Below are 15,429 nucleotides of genomic sequence, written 5' to 3' on the forward strand. Positions count from 1 at the left end.
CTGTGTGAATTCTTCGATGTACAAGAAGATTTGATTTCTGAGTAAAACATTTACCACATTCAAAACAATTAAATACCTTATGACCTCTGTTAAATATACAATGTCTAATATTATCTGAGTAATCAGGAGAACATTCCTCATGATTGGAGGGATTAGTTGAGATATCTGCACTGTTAAGTACAGAATAAATATTTGAGGTAATTGATTTTTTTCCTAGAGAACCTTGTGTGATATTATTGTCTTCTTTTCCACAATCGGGAGATAAAATGAGATGTCCCTCCAAAGTCTTCTTGCTCGAAAGTCCATCTGTTGGAAATGAAAGAAGTTTTTCACATACTGATCAATAGAGGCATCTTTTAACTTTTCTAAGAACGTAAGGAACAAATATATTTGAGAATACTCCTACTGCTTAACTTTTCAAACAATTTTTAACAGTTTAATTAGAGAAAGATCTAAGATATTAGAGCGTATTCCACTTTGGATTCTACGTGTAGGGTATACAAAGTGGAGTGAGATCTAATATTTTCCCAGCACCTTCCACAAATTATACTGAATTCTACAATACAGGGGAAAAGATGTGAAATAAAAAGGTGCATTTGATGGTATGATCCACCAAATGGTAAGGATCACCAGTTACCACAACTAGATGAAGAAATTGTTGACTCGGGGACCAAAATACAGATGTCACCTGAGGCTTTTTCAGTATTCAACAAATAATTCAATAATTGGGTAGAAAATGCAACCAAGACTGAAGAAACCAGAGAAGAGCAAAATATATTGGTGCGGAGAGGGGCTAAAACAGTGGACAGGTTTACAGATTCTACAATTTCTACCACATAAACGAAGTGGAAAAATCTCCAACCTAGTCAGTGAACAACCTTTTAATGTGAAACCGATAAGTCTGATCTTTTAGAAAGTCCTTCACAATATTCATCTCTGACAATGAACCACTAGGTCTCCATATACTCAACTTTCTGCTAGGATAGCTTCCATGGACCTTCTTCTGACAGGATTCAACAATGTTGGAGGGTTTAGACCCAGATGCCAAATTGACCCTCCCCGCTTTGTTTTGTCCTTGATCCACAGAACGACGATTCAATCCAGACACTATCGCTACATCACTATGGAACCAGCGGAGACTATCTGGAGACAGTCATATCATGTCAATTAGAAAGCCAAGACGCTGGATAAATCTTCTTGTCCCCTGGACATATCTAATACGAGTATAGAAATCTACTGCAAGTGGGAATTACACTAACTCATGTGCCATTAACAGTGTCAAACAGCAAGGATGGGACTGGGCTAACTAAGCGAAGAAATTGGTACAGCATGATAAAAGAACAGGACAAATGAAACTTAGGTACAGTCACCCAGTTACATGATGTAGTCTAAGGGGAGAAGTGTATATTTTTCTACCCCCCAGTGGTGAATGGACAGACACCACCAATCATTAATATGGACAAAGAGCCATTACCAAAAACGGAGAACACAAAATCGCAGCAGTTACAAAGAAGCCTACTTTATATCTCTGCCTGATGCATATAATGAGAAAAAAACACAACAGTAGTACGAGCACTGTGCAATAAGGATTGTCCCAATAGTAATACATATAAAAGATATTGAAGAAACAAACATGTGGGTCAATCTCAGGAATTTATGGAGCTGGAAGGTCCTTTGCAGATGACTTAATATATTTATCTTCTGTGTTCTGACCTGTAGTTATGCAGGAATTCAAAATTTACTTCAACATATTATTAAAACAAACCTTTTACCATGTAAACTATACTTGTTTCGTACACTCGTGATCCATATTCTTAATGGAAGATTAATTAAACCAATCATGTGTGCTCCTCAGTAGACACACACACATTATCAGCTGGTCCAGATACGGTGAAGATAAAACCTGGGTCTAGATTGAGTGACAGGTCAGCCCAATAACCCCCAGTTTGGTTCTCTGGCTGGACGGCATGTTGCTCCCATCTATCTATGGACATTTTTTATTTGCTTAATGATAGCATTCCCTTGGTTATCAAGGCACTTTCTCATCCTACTTATCAAACCCATTCAGTGTTAATTTATTTTTATCCACCTCCTCATCACTTCCTCTATCAGTTGACACAATACTCGGTCCTGGGCCTCTCCTTTTCTCTACCTATATCACTGTTTTTGGAAAACTACTAGGCTTTGGATTTCAACATCACCTCTATGTGGATGATGCTAAAATTGTCAGAATCACTAGGTGGAATTGATGATACCTGCCAGCAGTTGGCGCTACTGAGTACTGAGCGCGGAGTCTAACACGCCCCTGGTTTTCACCAGGAACCCCCGCAAGGAAGTATGGACTTCGCTGCAAGGGACGTGCAGGTCGCGGCCCTCAGTATCAGTCAGCTGGCGAGGTAACAATTGAGGCAGCGGTGACAGCCCACCAGGATACAGGATGGAAGAGTAGTCAGCAAGCCGGGTCAAAACCAGAGGAACAGATATATTATTATTATTATTATTATCATTTATTTGTTAGGCGCCACAAAGTATCCACAGCGCCGCACACAGTACTAACAGTAGACTATACAGGGTGAAACCATACAGAACAATGAACAAAAAGTACCAATACTTCAGAAACTCCGGCTAGTCATATGCAGTAAAGACGGAGCGGAAGAACAGGTATGGAGACAGGAGGGGAGGGGGCCCTGCTCATATGAGCTTAAATCCTAAGGGAGGGTAAACAGACCAGAGGCAAGAGGAGAGAAGGGAGGACGAGCAAAGCGAGGAGATGGGGGTTAACTAGATGGTTGGTAGGCTTTGAGGAAGAGGTGAGTTTTGAGTGCAAGTTTGAAGGAGCACAGAGTAGGAGAGAGACGGATGGAACGAGGGAGGTCGTTCCAGAGAAGGGGGGCTGCACGGGAAAAGTCTTGGATTCTGGAGTGGGAAGAGGTGATAAGGGTGGAGGAGAGGCGGCGGTCGTTGGCCGAGCGCAGGGAGCGGGCAGGAGTGTGAATGGAGAGGAGGTTAGAGATATAAGGGGCAGTAGAGTTGGAGAGAGCCTTGTAAGTGGTGGTGAGGAGTTTGAAAAGGATTCTGTAGGGGAAAGGGAGCCAGTGTAAGGCAAGGCAGAGAAGGGAGGCAGAGGAGGAGCGGCGTGAGAGGAAGATAAGTCTTGCGGCCGCATTGAGTATAGAGCGGAGGGGGGAGAGACGGGAGTGGGGGAGGCCAGTGAGGAGGAGGTTACAATAATCGAGGCGGGAGATGATGAGTGCGTGGATGATAGTTTTGGTGGCATCCTGAGAGAGAAAAGGACGGATGCAGGCGATGTTGCGTTGTTGGAAGCGACAGGCTTGGGCAAGGGAATGAATGTGGGGGGCAAAAGAGAGAGAGGAGTCGAGGGTGACACCCAGGCAGCGAATTTGGGTGACAAATCAGAAGCAGGAGAATGGTCAGGAAGCCGGGTCAATACCAAATATCACTCTAAGCCAGAATCAGGAACCAAAGGAGAAGTCAGGAACAAGCCGGGGTCAGAACCCAAATAAGCAACACAGGAACAAACAGTGGAGAAAGGCTGAAGACCAAATACTCTGGCACTAGACATGTGTCAGAGGCTGCCTTATATACCCTAAGGTGCCTCCTGATAGGGTTAGGGAGATTTTGGCGGTAAGACATGCTGGCTGCAGACAGGTGAGCAGAGATAGCGTCCCGCTGCTAGGCAACAGGACGTGGTTGCTTGGAAGATGCAGACGTCACTCTCCTGCACCAAGTGTCAGTGCGGAGACGGCACCTGACAAAAATGATCCATCCTCCGGATCTTTCACCATCTGTGTCCTCTCGTCATCTCAAGCTCAATCTATCAAAAACTGTATTCCCACCAGCCAAGGAAGCTACTTACCTGACATCTATATTTCTGTTGACAACATGAGAATAAACCCAACCCCTTCAAGCAGCCTAGGTGTCATCCTGATCTAATAACTGTCCTTTGTTCCCCACATCCAAAAAGTTTTCAAATCCTGATACAAACATCTGAGAAACATCACCAGAATATGCCCGTGTCACAGACAACACTGCAAAGACCTGAGGTTCTCCATTCCTGCACTCCATCTCCCGCATTGATCATTGTCATTCTTACTGGTCTTTCATTAACCAGATGTTTAACTCTACAACCTGTTTATTCTCAAAACATTCTTCTACTGCAGCTCCGCTCAGTCAGTTCTTACATTGGTTGCCTGTATTCTAATTAATTCAATATAAAATACTTCTACTTATATACAAAGCCATTAACAAATCTACACAACATACATCTCTTGCCTTGTCTCAAAATATCTCCAAACTTGACCCGTCGGCTCTGCCCAAGATCTGTGTCACTCATTCACATTCATTACCTGCTCCCATTACTGGTTACATGACTTTTCTCTCTGTGGAACTCTCTACCTCGTACAACAAGAAATTCCCCTACCTTCAAAACTTCTGTCCTTTTCAGGCCAGTTTACAAGGTTCCCAAGTCATCTTCTTAGTCTCCCTAGGCTACGATCCCTGATTACCACCACTCTAAACTGTTCAATCAAGACTTACATTTACTCTCCTTCTATACTGAAACAACTCTCTGACCCCAAAACTGGATCACATAGCTACTCTAAGCAATCCAACGGGAACAATATGCAATAAGTGGTCTGTAACCTCATATATCATACTCCAATACAATGTAGGCTTGTCAACAGGGCCTTCTTACCACTGTATTTGTCTGTTAAAACCCAGTCTTGTTTTATCACCCAAATGTGAAAATAGTATCTTCAGGGGATGCCTTTGGTTTGCATGACATTGAGCAGAAGCAGTAATATTTCTGAAGGAAGTGGTTCCATCCAGTTACCAGATGAACCTGCTATTTACCTCCTTCAACATAATACTTTAAGGGTTGGTGTCATTTCTGATACACCTAATTAGTGCATTGTATGGTACATTCCTGGGCTGTCAGGAAACAGTGTATTTCAACTACAGTTGGGACATGGATAGTCCAAGTTAATGATATTGAAGAATATACAATTATCTGTTGGGGTGAATTGCAAATCTTGCAGCTACGTGATTTCTCTGGGTGGAATGTAAGTAAACGGCAGCTTCCTGGGAGCTTAGCTTAGGTGGTTCTGTGGGACCTTGGAATCGGGAAAGGTACATTACAATCTAATGACTTCAAGGTCCTGTGGACATTCCAATCTCAGCTCACTATGAAAGCCCTGTGACATTTGAGAGAGCAATCTGTCTTTACTGACAGCTAAATTCCTAATGTGGGGGGTGAAGAGCCAACAAGAAAGGGTTTAAAATCTTCTGCCTTACACATCAGAGTGGTCTATTAAGACTGAAATGTCCAATCCTTTTCAATTTTGTTCCCTCACGCACAGCCAGTCTACCTCGTAAGTAGTACTCTGATTTTATTTCCTATTTCCTATCCTTTTATTTCCTATTTTATTTTCTGAAACTCATTTGTGCAACATTTTGTATGTCTTGTTATTCATTTTTGTAAATAAGCCTTGGAAATATATTTCAGATTAAACATATTTAATCTAGCGTATTTTTCCGTGATCTTTGTGAATTTAGGGAAGCTCATGCTACATGTGTATGTGATTTAAGTGTGAAACATTAATAAGTGGTTTTGGTGAACGTAAGGACACCGTAATAAATCCTCCGTGGGGGCAGAGAAGGTGTATTCAATGTTAATTAACTAAGGTAATACCAGTCACGGCCAGCTGTTCAGATTACTGTATCTGGGACAAGCTGGGGTGTTCGTGACAATGTCCAATAATATAAATTAAAATGAAGGAAAGTTGTGGAAATACTATTAGGTACCTCTAACTAAAGATGGCGTCCGGTGGCATGACACCAACTGCTGCCAATTAAAAGCTAGGTTATTTACAATTAAAATAATTGTCACACATTTTTTTATTAAATAAGAAGAGACATAGTCCAATATATAGCTCCTAAATAACAGAATGATTATCACGTTATAAAGATATAGCGATGATTGTTTTCTCAAATGGAGATTTCATGAATATCAACTCAAGAATGTTAGGAATTAGCTTAAGTGTAAAGATTTGGGTATTCATCTCACATATAACTTCAGTAGGTCAAGTATTCATGTTCCTGACCTAACAATCTATATACAAGGAAATAACATGCAGATATTAATCTATAATGAGCTATGGTATATTTTCTCCTCCCGGTGTCATCATGGAGCTTAACAACAACATTTCTAAAGGGTGGGTCTCTTATACAGAACATGCGGAGAACAGGATTTTTATATTTATGCTAATTCCTATCCTCTGTTCATTGGGGAACACTGGACCAAGGGGTATAGAATCTTCCTTAGGAACCATTCTATATGTTTATGTTCCTCCTTAGTATCACACAATCGTTTGAACTTCTAAGGGGTTCAATAAAACTGAAGGAAGTAGAAAAGTAAACTGTTATTAAAATGGTGGTAAATTAACTCCATATTCTATAAAAAAAATAAAAAATAATGAGTTTATTTAGCTCCATATTAGCGACAATTTACTTCCATTTTTTTTCTTCTTTTTAAATAATATATAGAAATCAAAAACAACCTGGTTCCCTGTTATCTTAGGGTAGAATAGGCCTAAAATGTGTCTTTTTTATTACACGAAGGGCCTTTATAAATTATTTGCAAAGCAGTCACAGAAAAACCATGTAAATGTAAGATCTTGGGGGCATATATAATTACCCGCAGACATTGCGGTTACACAGCAGCTGCACATGCCATCAGGTAATACGGTAACCGCAACAACCCGGATTTCACTTTGCAACCCTATGGGGGGAGAAGGGAAATGTTGCGATAACGCGGGGTGCCTCTGGAGCGGGCGCGAAGGCACTCTGCGCGTAATTCTATATGCCCTCTGAAGACAACTGTGTAACGTGAATAGCTTGCTCCAGTGTTTTGTTCTGCATGTATCTAACACTTGCGTCAGATGTCGTGCAGTGCAGTAAGGGCATGTACCAGCAAGCCATGCATGCCTCCTGGAAATAAGTCTTATTTTGGGTTACGCGTGTCTTTGAATTACATTCCTTTCCAAATGTAAAAACTTTGCCTATACAAAACGGGTGCAGATTTCGAGTTAATGTTAAGTATGACACCTGCTAGATTTAAGGGTGCTCCTATTATAAGAAGGGTGCATCTCAAAATACAGATGTGGAAATGTAAGTGTGCAGATGCACACAAATTGGCAATTTTTGCATTCAACTCTAAATTAATTGGTTAGCACTTCTGCCTCACAGCACTGGCATCATGAGTTTGATTCCTGACCATGGCCTTATCTGTGAGGGGTTTGTATTTTGTCCCCGTGTTTTCGCCTGGGAATCTTCCCATACTCCACACTACTAGAAGTGGCTGCTGACAAAATGAACCCTTGTCAGTAGGGAATTTAGACTGTAAGCTCCAATGGGGCAGGGACTGACGTGAGTGGCAAATATTCTCTGTACAGCGCTGCGGAATTGGTGGCGCTATATAGATAAATTATGATGACAATATTTCTTTTTACCGCTATAATTGTGGTTTCTCCACTAGTAGTGTGGAAGAGGGCCACACCAAGAGACCCCTCCATAACAGATTGGAGGAACAATAATAAAAAATGAATATGATCAACATAAGGGGCCCGATTCCTCTCTGGACATAGGTCCATTTGTGTACTGTATCTTGCGTGAAATTCCTCTGCGCATCTGCCAGGACAGGACGCCAATGATCGCAATTTCACGCAATTCATGTCCGCACGCAGCTGAAACTTACAACTGGCCACGACTTGAAGGCCGGAACGGCGGTGGGAAGCAGTGGACGGGTGTCGGCAATGTACAGTAAGGGCGTGCCGAGATGAATCTGCCGCATGTGTGCGCTCTAAGCTCTGGGCGTCTCTTTCGTGTTTATAGCCGTATCACTAGCTCCACCTACAGGGCAGATGTAAGTACTGACTGATAGTGATGACGACACATATGGATGCCAGATCACATGTTAGCAATTAAGAAACTATAAAAAAGCATTTTATATATCCCACCTTTTTCTTAAAGCCTTTCAGTCTCCCACTTAACTCCCTAACTTTTCTGCTGCCTCTCCTCCTTCTTTCCCCTTCCCCGCCCCTGTCCCTCTATTCTCCCTCTCTCCCCTGCGTCTCTTTGTCTGTCCACCCCTTCCCTTAGATTGTACGCTCCTCTGAGCAGGGCCACCTCTCCTCCTGTTTCCACCACTTCTAACTCTGCTCTCCAGCTACTTTGCCCTCCTCCTCGACGACCCTCCTCCCCCCGTCCCCTCTGGGGGTCTCACTGTCTTCCGCCCCCTCCTTCTTGGGCTCCGTTGTTTGCCAATCCTCCCTCCCCCTTTCCCCACTCTCTCTAGCTGTGCATTGAGCTTACTGAGTTACTGTGCTTACTGTTTACTGTACTGTGCTGTCTCACCTTGTATTGTAATTCGTTTTGTCCCTGTACGGCGCCACGGACACCTTGTGGCGCCCTATAAATAAAAATTAATAATAATAATAATAATAATATCGTACGCATTAAGAACATACTGATTTATGAATTTCATGTAAAAAACAAAAATTAATTTTAAAAAATATACAGTATTTGTATTAATGATCATAGTGTCAAGAGTTGTAATTTAATTTTTAGAAAATATTTTTTTACATGCGTACTGATGGGATGTTATATCGCACATATGCCTGTGTCTGTCCTGCACTGTGTCCTCTCTGTCTCTATACGGCAAGTAACGCATAGCCAGAGAGTACAACGTACAAGCTGCGTGCGTTATGAAGTTCACATTTTGTGGAACACATACACAATATATACAATACACAAATACTCACCTGTGCTGATATCTGTAGGGATTTCCTCCCCCTTACACTGCTGATCACCCCTCACATACGTCTCTTCTTCTCCCTCTATATCTTCTACCTTAATATCAATCAGGTCTTCAGCCTGAACAGCACAAAAGCATAAATTAAATTGGCGCTATAGGAATCAGCTAAGCTCCTGTGGAGAGAGGGTCGCAAACCCTAACGTCATGGAATAAGCAGAAAGGAGAAAAATAGAATCCCAGCGCTATAGAATAAAACTAAATTATTAAATAGAAGATTAATTTCTCCTGGATCTCTCTGCTGCATTCAACACTGTTGACCACTCTCTTCTCATACAAACGCTACAATCCCTAGGTCTTCAAGACACTGTCTTATCCTGGTTCTCATCCTACCTATCTAATCGCTCTTTCAGTGTTAATGTCTCTGGATCCACCTCTGCTCCGCTTCCTTTATCAGTTGGAGTACCACAAGGCTCAGTCCTAGGTCCTCTGCTATTCTCTATCTACACCACTTCTCTTGGAAAACTAATAAGCTCCTTTGGATTTCAGTATAATGTCTATGCGGATGATACACAAATTTATCTATCCTCTCCTGATCTTTTACCATCTGTGTTGTCTCGCGTTACTGACTGTCTTTCTGCCATTTCATCTTGGATGTCTTCTCGCCAACTCAAACTCAATCTTTCAAAAACTGAGTTATTATTATTCACATCAACCAACAAAAGTTACCTACCTATTTCTGTTGACAACATGACCATAAATCTCACTCCACAAGCTCGCTGATCAGGTGTGATCCCTGACTCGCAACTATCCTTTATTCCCCACAGACTCTAAATCATGTTACATACATCTAAACAACATTTCCAGAATACGCACATATCTCACACAAGACACTGCCAGAACTTTAATTCATGCACTCATCATCTCCTGACTATTGCAATTTACTCCTTACTGGTCTTCCCCTAAACAGACTCGCACCCCTACGATCTCTTATGCACGCAGCGACTAGATTGATTTTCCTTGCAAACCGTTCTTCCTCTGCTGAGACACACTGTCAGTCTCTACATTACAGAATCCAATATAAAATTTGTCTACTAACATACAAGGCCATCAACAAAACTGCACCAATATACATCTCCTCACTTGTCTCACAACTCGACAACTCCTTTCTGCACAAGATCTATGTCTCTCTTCCACTCTCATCACTTCCTCCCATTTCCGTTTACAGGACTTTTTTCTAGCTGCACCCACTCTGTGGAATTCCCTCTCTCGCACAATAAGACTTTTCTCTGGTCTACAAACCTTCAAGTGTTCTCTGAAAATCCACCTCTTCAGACAAGCTTATAATATTCCTCAACCACCCTCTGAACCTCACTAGGTTACCCTATTACCACCCTTTACACAATTCACATAAGATAACAACACTCTGACCCCAGACTAACATTTCTGTGTGACTGGATCACATAGCATACGAATCACTTTTTACCTTTGCAATCTGGCTGGACCGATATGAAATATGTAAATTTAACCCCATGTATCTGACTCCCATTACCCTATAGATTGTAAGCTTGCGAGCAGGGCCCTCTTACCTCTTTGTCTGATTTACCCAGTATTGTTTACTACTGTGTCTGTACCCAATAGTAAAGCGCTACGGAACTTGCTGGCGCTATATAAAAAAATGTTGATGATGATGATTATTAACTTGATGGAGCCGCAAATCTCTACACCCAAAAAATATTATACTAAAATATCTAACGATATCTATCCAAATAAAATAATAATTAAAACATTGCTGGCAGACTTCCACCATAGACCTTGTTAATTAAGTTAAAGCAGCAAGTGCCTGTACATCTATTTGTTATTATCAAGACATTATATTGTGCATATATTACTCACATTTCATAGGTATTGAAATAATAAAAATACCTGATAATCCTTTGGGGTATTGTGATGATCCTGTGAATACTGAGGACTAGGACATCTCTCTGGGGTATTTCGGTTACTGGATCCATCTGTAGGAAACACACAGTGACTGAATACATTGTTTATATGATTATCAGATGATGTGTATTTAGGTGGTCACCAAAACTGCTCTCTTCTGTAAAATAAATGGAGGTTTCCTCTTACCCAGTGATGTGATGGGCTGGTGATTCTCCATCATCACGTCCTTGTACAGATCCTTGTGTCCTTCTAAATACTCCCACTCCTCCATGGAGAAATAGACAGTAACATCATCACACCTTATAGGAACCTGACACACACAATGATACAGTCATCACCCAGACACATCCCCTGGTGTTACTGTATAATGTCCCATTCCCAGCAGTCACCTCTCCAGTCAGCAGCTGTATGATCTTGTTGGCGAGTTCTAGAATCCTCTGGTCATTGTTTCTCTCATGTATCAGTGAGTGAGGTGGAGGCACCGTGATGGGGCTCTGGGTCCTGCACAATCCTCCTGACACTTGGGGATGGCTGCTGGGTGTCTCACAATCGCCAGATGTCTTCTTCACCACTGTGTAATCCTGTGTATTGGGAGAGACACTGATAAGTATCACTATACACATTCTCAGAAACCTTCACTAAAGTCAGGTCTCTGTATTATTAACGCAGATAAGAGGAAGGCAATATTCCCAGAACCCCTCACCTCTCCGGTCAGCAGGTAGATAATCTCCAGGGTGAAATTGAATATCCGCTCAGTCATGCGATTCCTGTCATTGTCCATCCTCAGTGGATAAGTCGGTGAGTGGACCTTGGAGGAGATCATGATGAGACGTGGGCATAAGAGATCCTGCAATGCAGTAAAATTCATGTAAATAAGTAGACCTGTATCCTATAACATTATATAGTGGATCAATTATATATACATTGATCAGCTACAACATTAAAACCACTGACTAATGACGGGAATAACACTGATTATCTTGTTACAATGGTACCTGTCAAGGGGTGGGATATATTAAGCAACAAGTGAACAGTCAGTTATTGAAGTTGATGTGTTGAAAGCAGGGAAAATGGGCAAGTGTAAGGATCTGAGCAACTTGACAAAGACCAAAATTGTGATGGCTAGACAACTGGGTCTATTTCCAAAATGGTAGGTCTTGTGGGGTGTTCCCGGTATGCAGTGGCTAGTAACTACCAAAAGTGGGCCAAGAAAGGACAATCTGTGAACTGGCGACTGAGTCATGGGCAGCCAAGGCTCATTGATGCGTGTGAGGAGCATGGGCTACACCCCCTGATCCAATCCCACAGAAGAGCCACTGTAGCACAAATTGCTGAAAAAGCTAATGCTGGCTATGATAGAAAGGTGTCATAACACACAGTGCACCTCAGCTTTCTGCGTATGGGGTCTGCGCACCCCGGGCAGAGTGCCCATGCTGACCCCTGTTCACCGTGGAAGTGCCTGCAATGGGCACAAAAGCTCCAGGACTAGACAATGGAGTAATGGAAGAACATAGCCTGGTGGATGGCCGGGTGCGTGTGCATCATTTACCTGGGGAAGAGATTGCACCTGGATGGACTATGGGAAGAAGACAAGCTGGCGGAGGCAGTGTGATGCTCTGGGTAATGTTCTGCTCGGAAACCTTGGGTCCTGGCAAACCAAGTACACCCCTTCATAGCACTGATATTCCCTGATGGCAGTGGCCTCTTTCAGCAGGATAACGCACCCTACCACAATGCAATTGTTCAGGAATGGTTTGAGGAATATGACAAAGAGTTCAAGATGTTGACTTGGCCTCCAAATTCCCCAGATCTCAATCCGTTTGAGCATCTGTGGGATCTGCTGGAAAGACAAGTCAGGGCCATGGAAGACCCACCTCACAACTTACAGGACTTAAAGAATCTGCTGCTAACGTTCTGGTGCCAGATACAACAGAACACCTTCAGAGGTCTTGTAGAGTCCATGCATTGATGGGTTGGAGCTCAGAGGTTCATAACCTTGTAAATTAATTGATAAATAAGAGTAACTAAGGTTACCATTTGTCAAATAAACCCCAGATTTGTAGGAAGGGGTCGGGGGGTTCGGATTAGCATATTTGGGGCTGGGTGGGATTTCACTAGTGTCTGTCTGCTCTGTCTTTCAGCTGCCTGGAGCTCCCTGTAGTGGTCAGTCTGTGGTTTCTGTCATATTAACCAATAGGAAGCTGGCAGCCATGTTAACCGATCACAGGTTCCTTCCTCTTTATAAGTTTAATGAGGTGCAGGGACCATGATGTAATTCCCCCTGAAACTAACTGTTAGGTTATTTATTTATATTTTATTCTAAATAATAATTTGTCCTTTACTCCCAGGCGTCTCTCTGCTCTGTGCTAGGATGTAATTGTGCTATTTTCTCTTTGTTCCTCTATAATAGTTGTTATGTTTCCATATAGGAGATAATGGTTACCAGTTCCTCTGTGTGATTAGGGGTCTGTGTGTTGTCTCTGGGACAGTATCATGGGATCTACAACTATGTGTCATCAACGCAGGAACGCTGTCATGTCTATGAAAAGACTGACACTGCAGATGGGACTGATGGGCGCCAATGCACTCCGAGATCTATGTTATCTTAACACAAAGGAACAAACAGGTGAACAAATACAATTCAATACAGTTAGTTAGGGAATGCGTACAAAACAATAAGTATAAATAAAATAGGAATAAAAGTGGCTCTACATAGGTGGCACAAAATTGATGGTGGGTGGGGCTAATGTAAAAGTAGGTGGGGTTAGCACACCATCAGCCCTAGTCACAGAGTGTTAGGCAGGACTAATGCAACACACAATGGCAGCTCCCAGAATGCGGTGAGAGCACTCCGGCAGGTGGAGTACCAGCATCGGTTATGTCAGCCTTGCAGCTGATAAAGCAGCAGGAAGTTTCCTAGGTTAGCATTGAAGTTATAGCACTTGAGTCTGGAAACTCCTTGCTGTTACATGACCATGGCCACCGTGACATAGATCATTCTTAAAAATGGAAAACATTTTTTTTTTATAAAAGTGCCTCAAGTGGACCCATAATGCCACCAGCGTACTGGGAAAACTCCAGATAAGGACTATGGACTAGGTGGTCAATTGTTACAGTCCAGGCAAAATGGGAACGACTTGGGTAAATGTGATATCAATGTCTCACTTTCCCTCTGCTTTCAGTGGATTCAACATCCTCGCCAGCTCCTCTATGTCTGGTTTATCCATCATAATTCTGTCTAGGTTGATGTTGACATGTCGCATACTGGCAGACATGGCTTGTGGTACCGCAGTAAGCTTCCTTAACGCTTTGTACAGCACCCGCGTCTCCCTGCTCTGATCCAGGGAAGCGTTCAGAAGAAGCCACAAGCTCCAGCAGCTCGACACAAACTTCCGTGCCCCTTCCATGTCTAAGAACAGATTTTCTATTATTGAGAATGTAACTTTATTTGTATAAAGGTACAAAAAAACAGCCATAATACATTACAAACAAGTGTACTGTTTCGCAGACTTCTAACCCAGCTGATGCTGAATTACAAGTCCCAGCATGCTCTGCCCAGAAAACAGCTGGAGAGCCACAGGCTGCAGACCTTATATCTATTATTATGCTGAGATCTGTGTGATTACAGCTGGGGGAGTGATGCTACAGAGTCTATAAGAGAACTACAAGTCCCAGTACAGCAGCTGGAGAGCCACAGGCCGCAGACACCAGAACCCTAATATATTATAATTTATAATATACATTATTATAATGAGATCAGTGTAATTACAGCTGAGGGAATGATGCTACTGTGTCTATAGGAGGAGAACTACAAGTCCCAGCACAGCAGCTGGAGAGCCACAGGCGGCAGACACCAGAACCCTAATATATTATACATTATTATGCTGAGATCACTGAGCCCCTGACCTCCACACATCATAAACTGCCCTGTTATACACTGGTAATAAATAATATACTGATAACACAGAAACTCTCTGCTCACCTAGACTTCCGGGGTCCGCTCTATGTGGCGTCCTCCACGGTAGCCATTTTTTTAAGAGTACTTCCGCCATTTGGAACGCAAAACCCGGAAGTGACGTTGGTTATTGCCCACAATGGGCCACAGACCATGTGACCCAGGAAGTGACAGTCAGCGGCTGGTGACCTCCTGCTGTGTGTGACGTGTGCAGGTCATTCATACTTATGAGTAATAATAATCAGAGATATGAGAGGAATAGTGGCAGTATCCTGTCATTCTCTATAACTCCCCATCTGTGTCCTCTGTCCCTATTCTCCTTATGTAATTATCTGTTACCCACCCAGATCATGTCTAGCTCCATTTATTCACCTTATATACACAGGAGGCTTATTTACCCCATTCATTCACTCTCATTCACATTATATAAATAGGAGGCTTTTTAACCACATTCATTCACTCTCATTCACGTTATATACACAGGAGGCTTATTTACCCCATTCATTCACTCTCATTCACGTTATATACGCAGGAGACTTATTTACCCCATTCATTCACTCTCATTCGCGTTATATACACAGGAGGCTTATTAACCACATTCATTCACTCTCATTCACGTTATATACACAGGAGGCTTATTTGACACATTCATTCACTCTCTGATATTATATACACAGGAGGCTTATTTACCACATTCATTCAC

At 42.4% G+C, this 15,429-nt stretch overlaps 1 protein-coding gene across 1 annotated transcript in view; it reads right to left on the reverse strand.

Annotated features, from left to right (window-relative positions):
• Window positions 1-14,847, reverse strand: part of LOC142159863 (uncharacterized) — a 95,412-nt gene extending 80,565 nt beyond the window's left edge. Inside the window, exons 1-3 of the mRNA XM_075214692.1 lie at window positions 14,754-14,847; window positions 11,475-11,618; window positions 11,161-11,352 (exon numbers count right to left, since the gene is read on the reverse strand). Of these exons, the coding sequence (XP_075070793.1) occupies window positions 11,161-11,352; window positions 11,475-11,594 (312 nt within the window). The 5' untranslated portion in view covers window positions 11,595-11,618; window positions 14,754-14,847. The remainder of the gene's footprint in view (window positions 1-11,160; window positions 11,353-11,474; window positions 11,619-14,753) is intronic.
• Window positions 14,848-15,429: the final 582 nt, after the last annotated feature.

The sequence above is a fragment of the Mixophyes fleayi genome, chromosome 6, assembly GCF_038048845.1.
Source record: "Mixophyes fleayi isolate aMixFle1 chromosome 6, aMixFle1.hap1, whole genome shotgun sequence".
Classification (NCBI taxonomy): Eukaryota; Metazoa; Chordata; class Amphibia; order Anura; family Limnodynastidae; genus Mixophyes; species Mixophyes fleayi.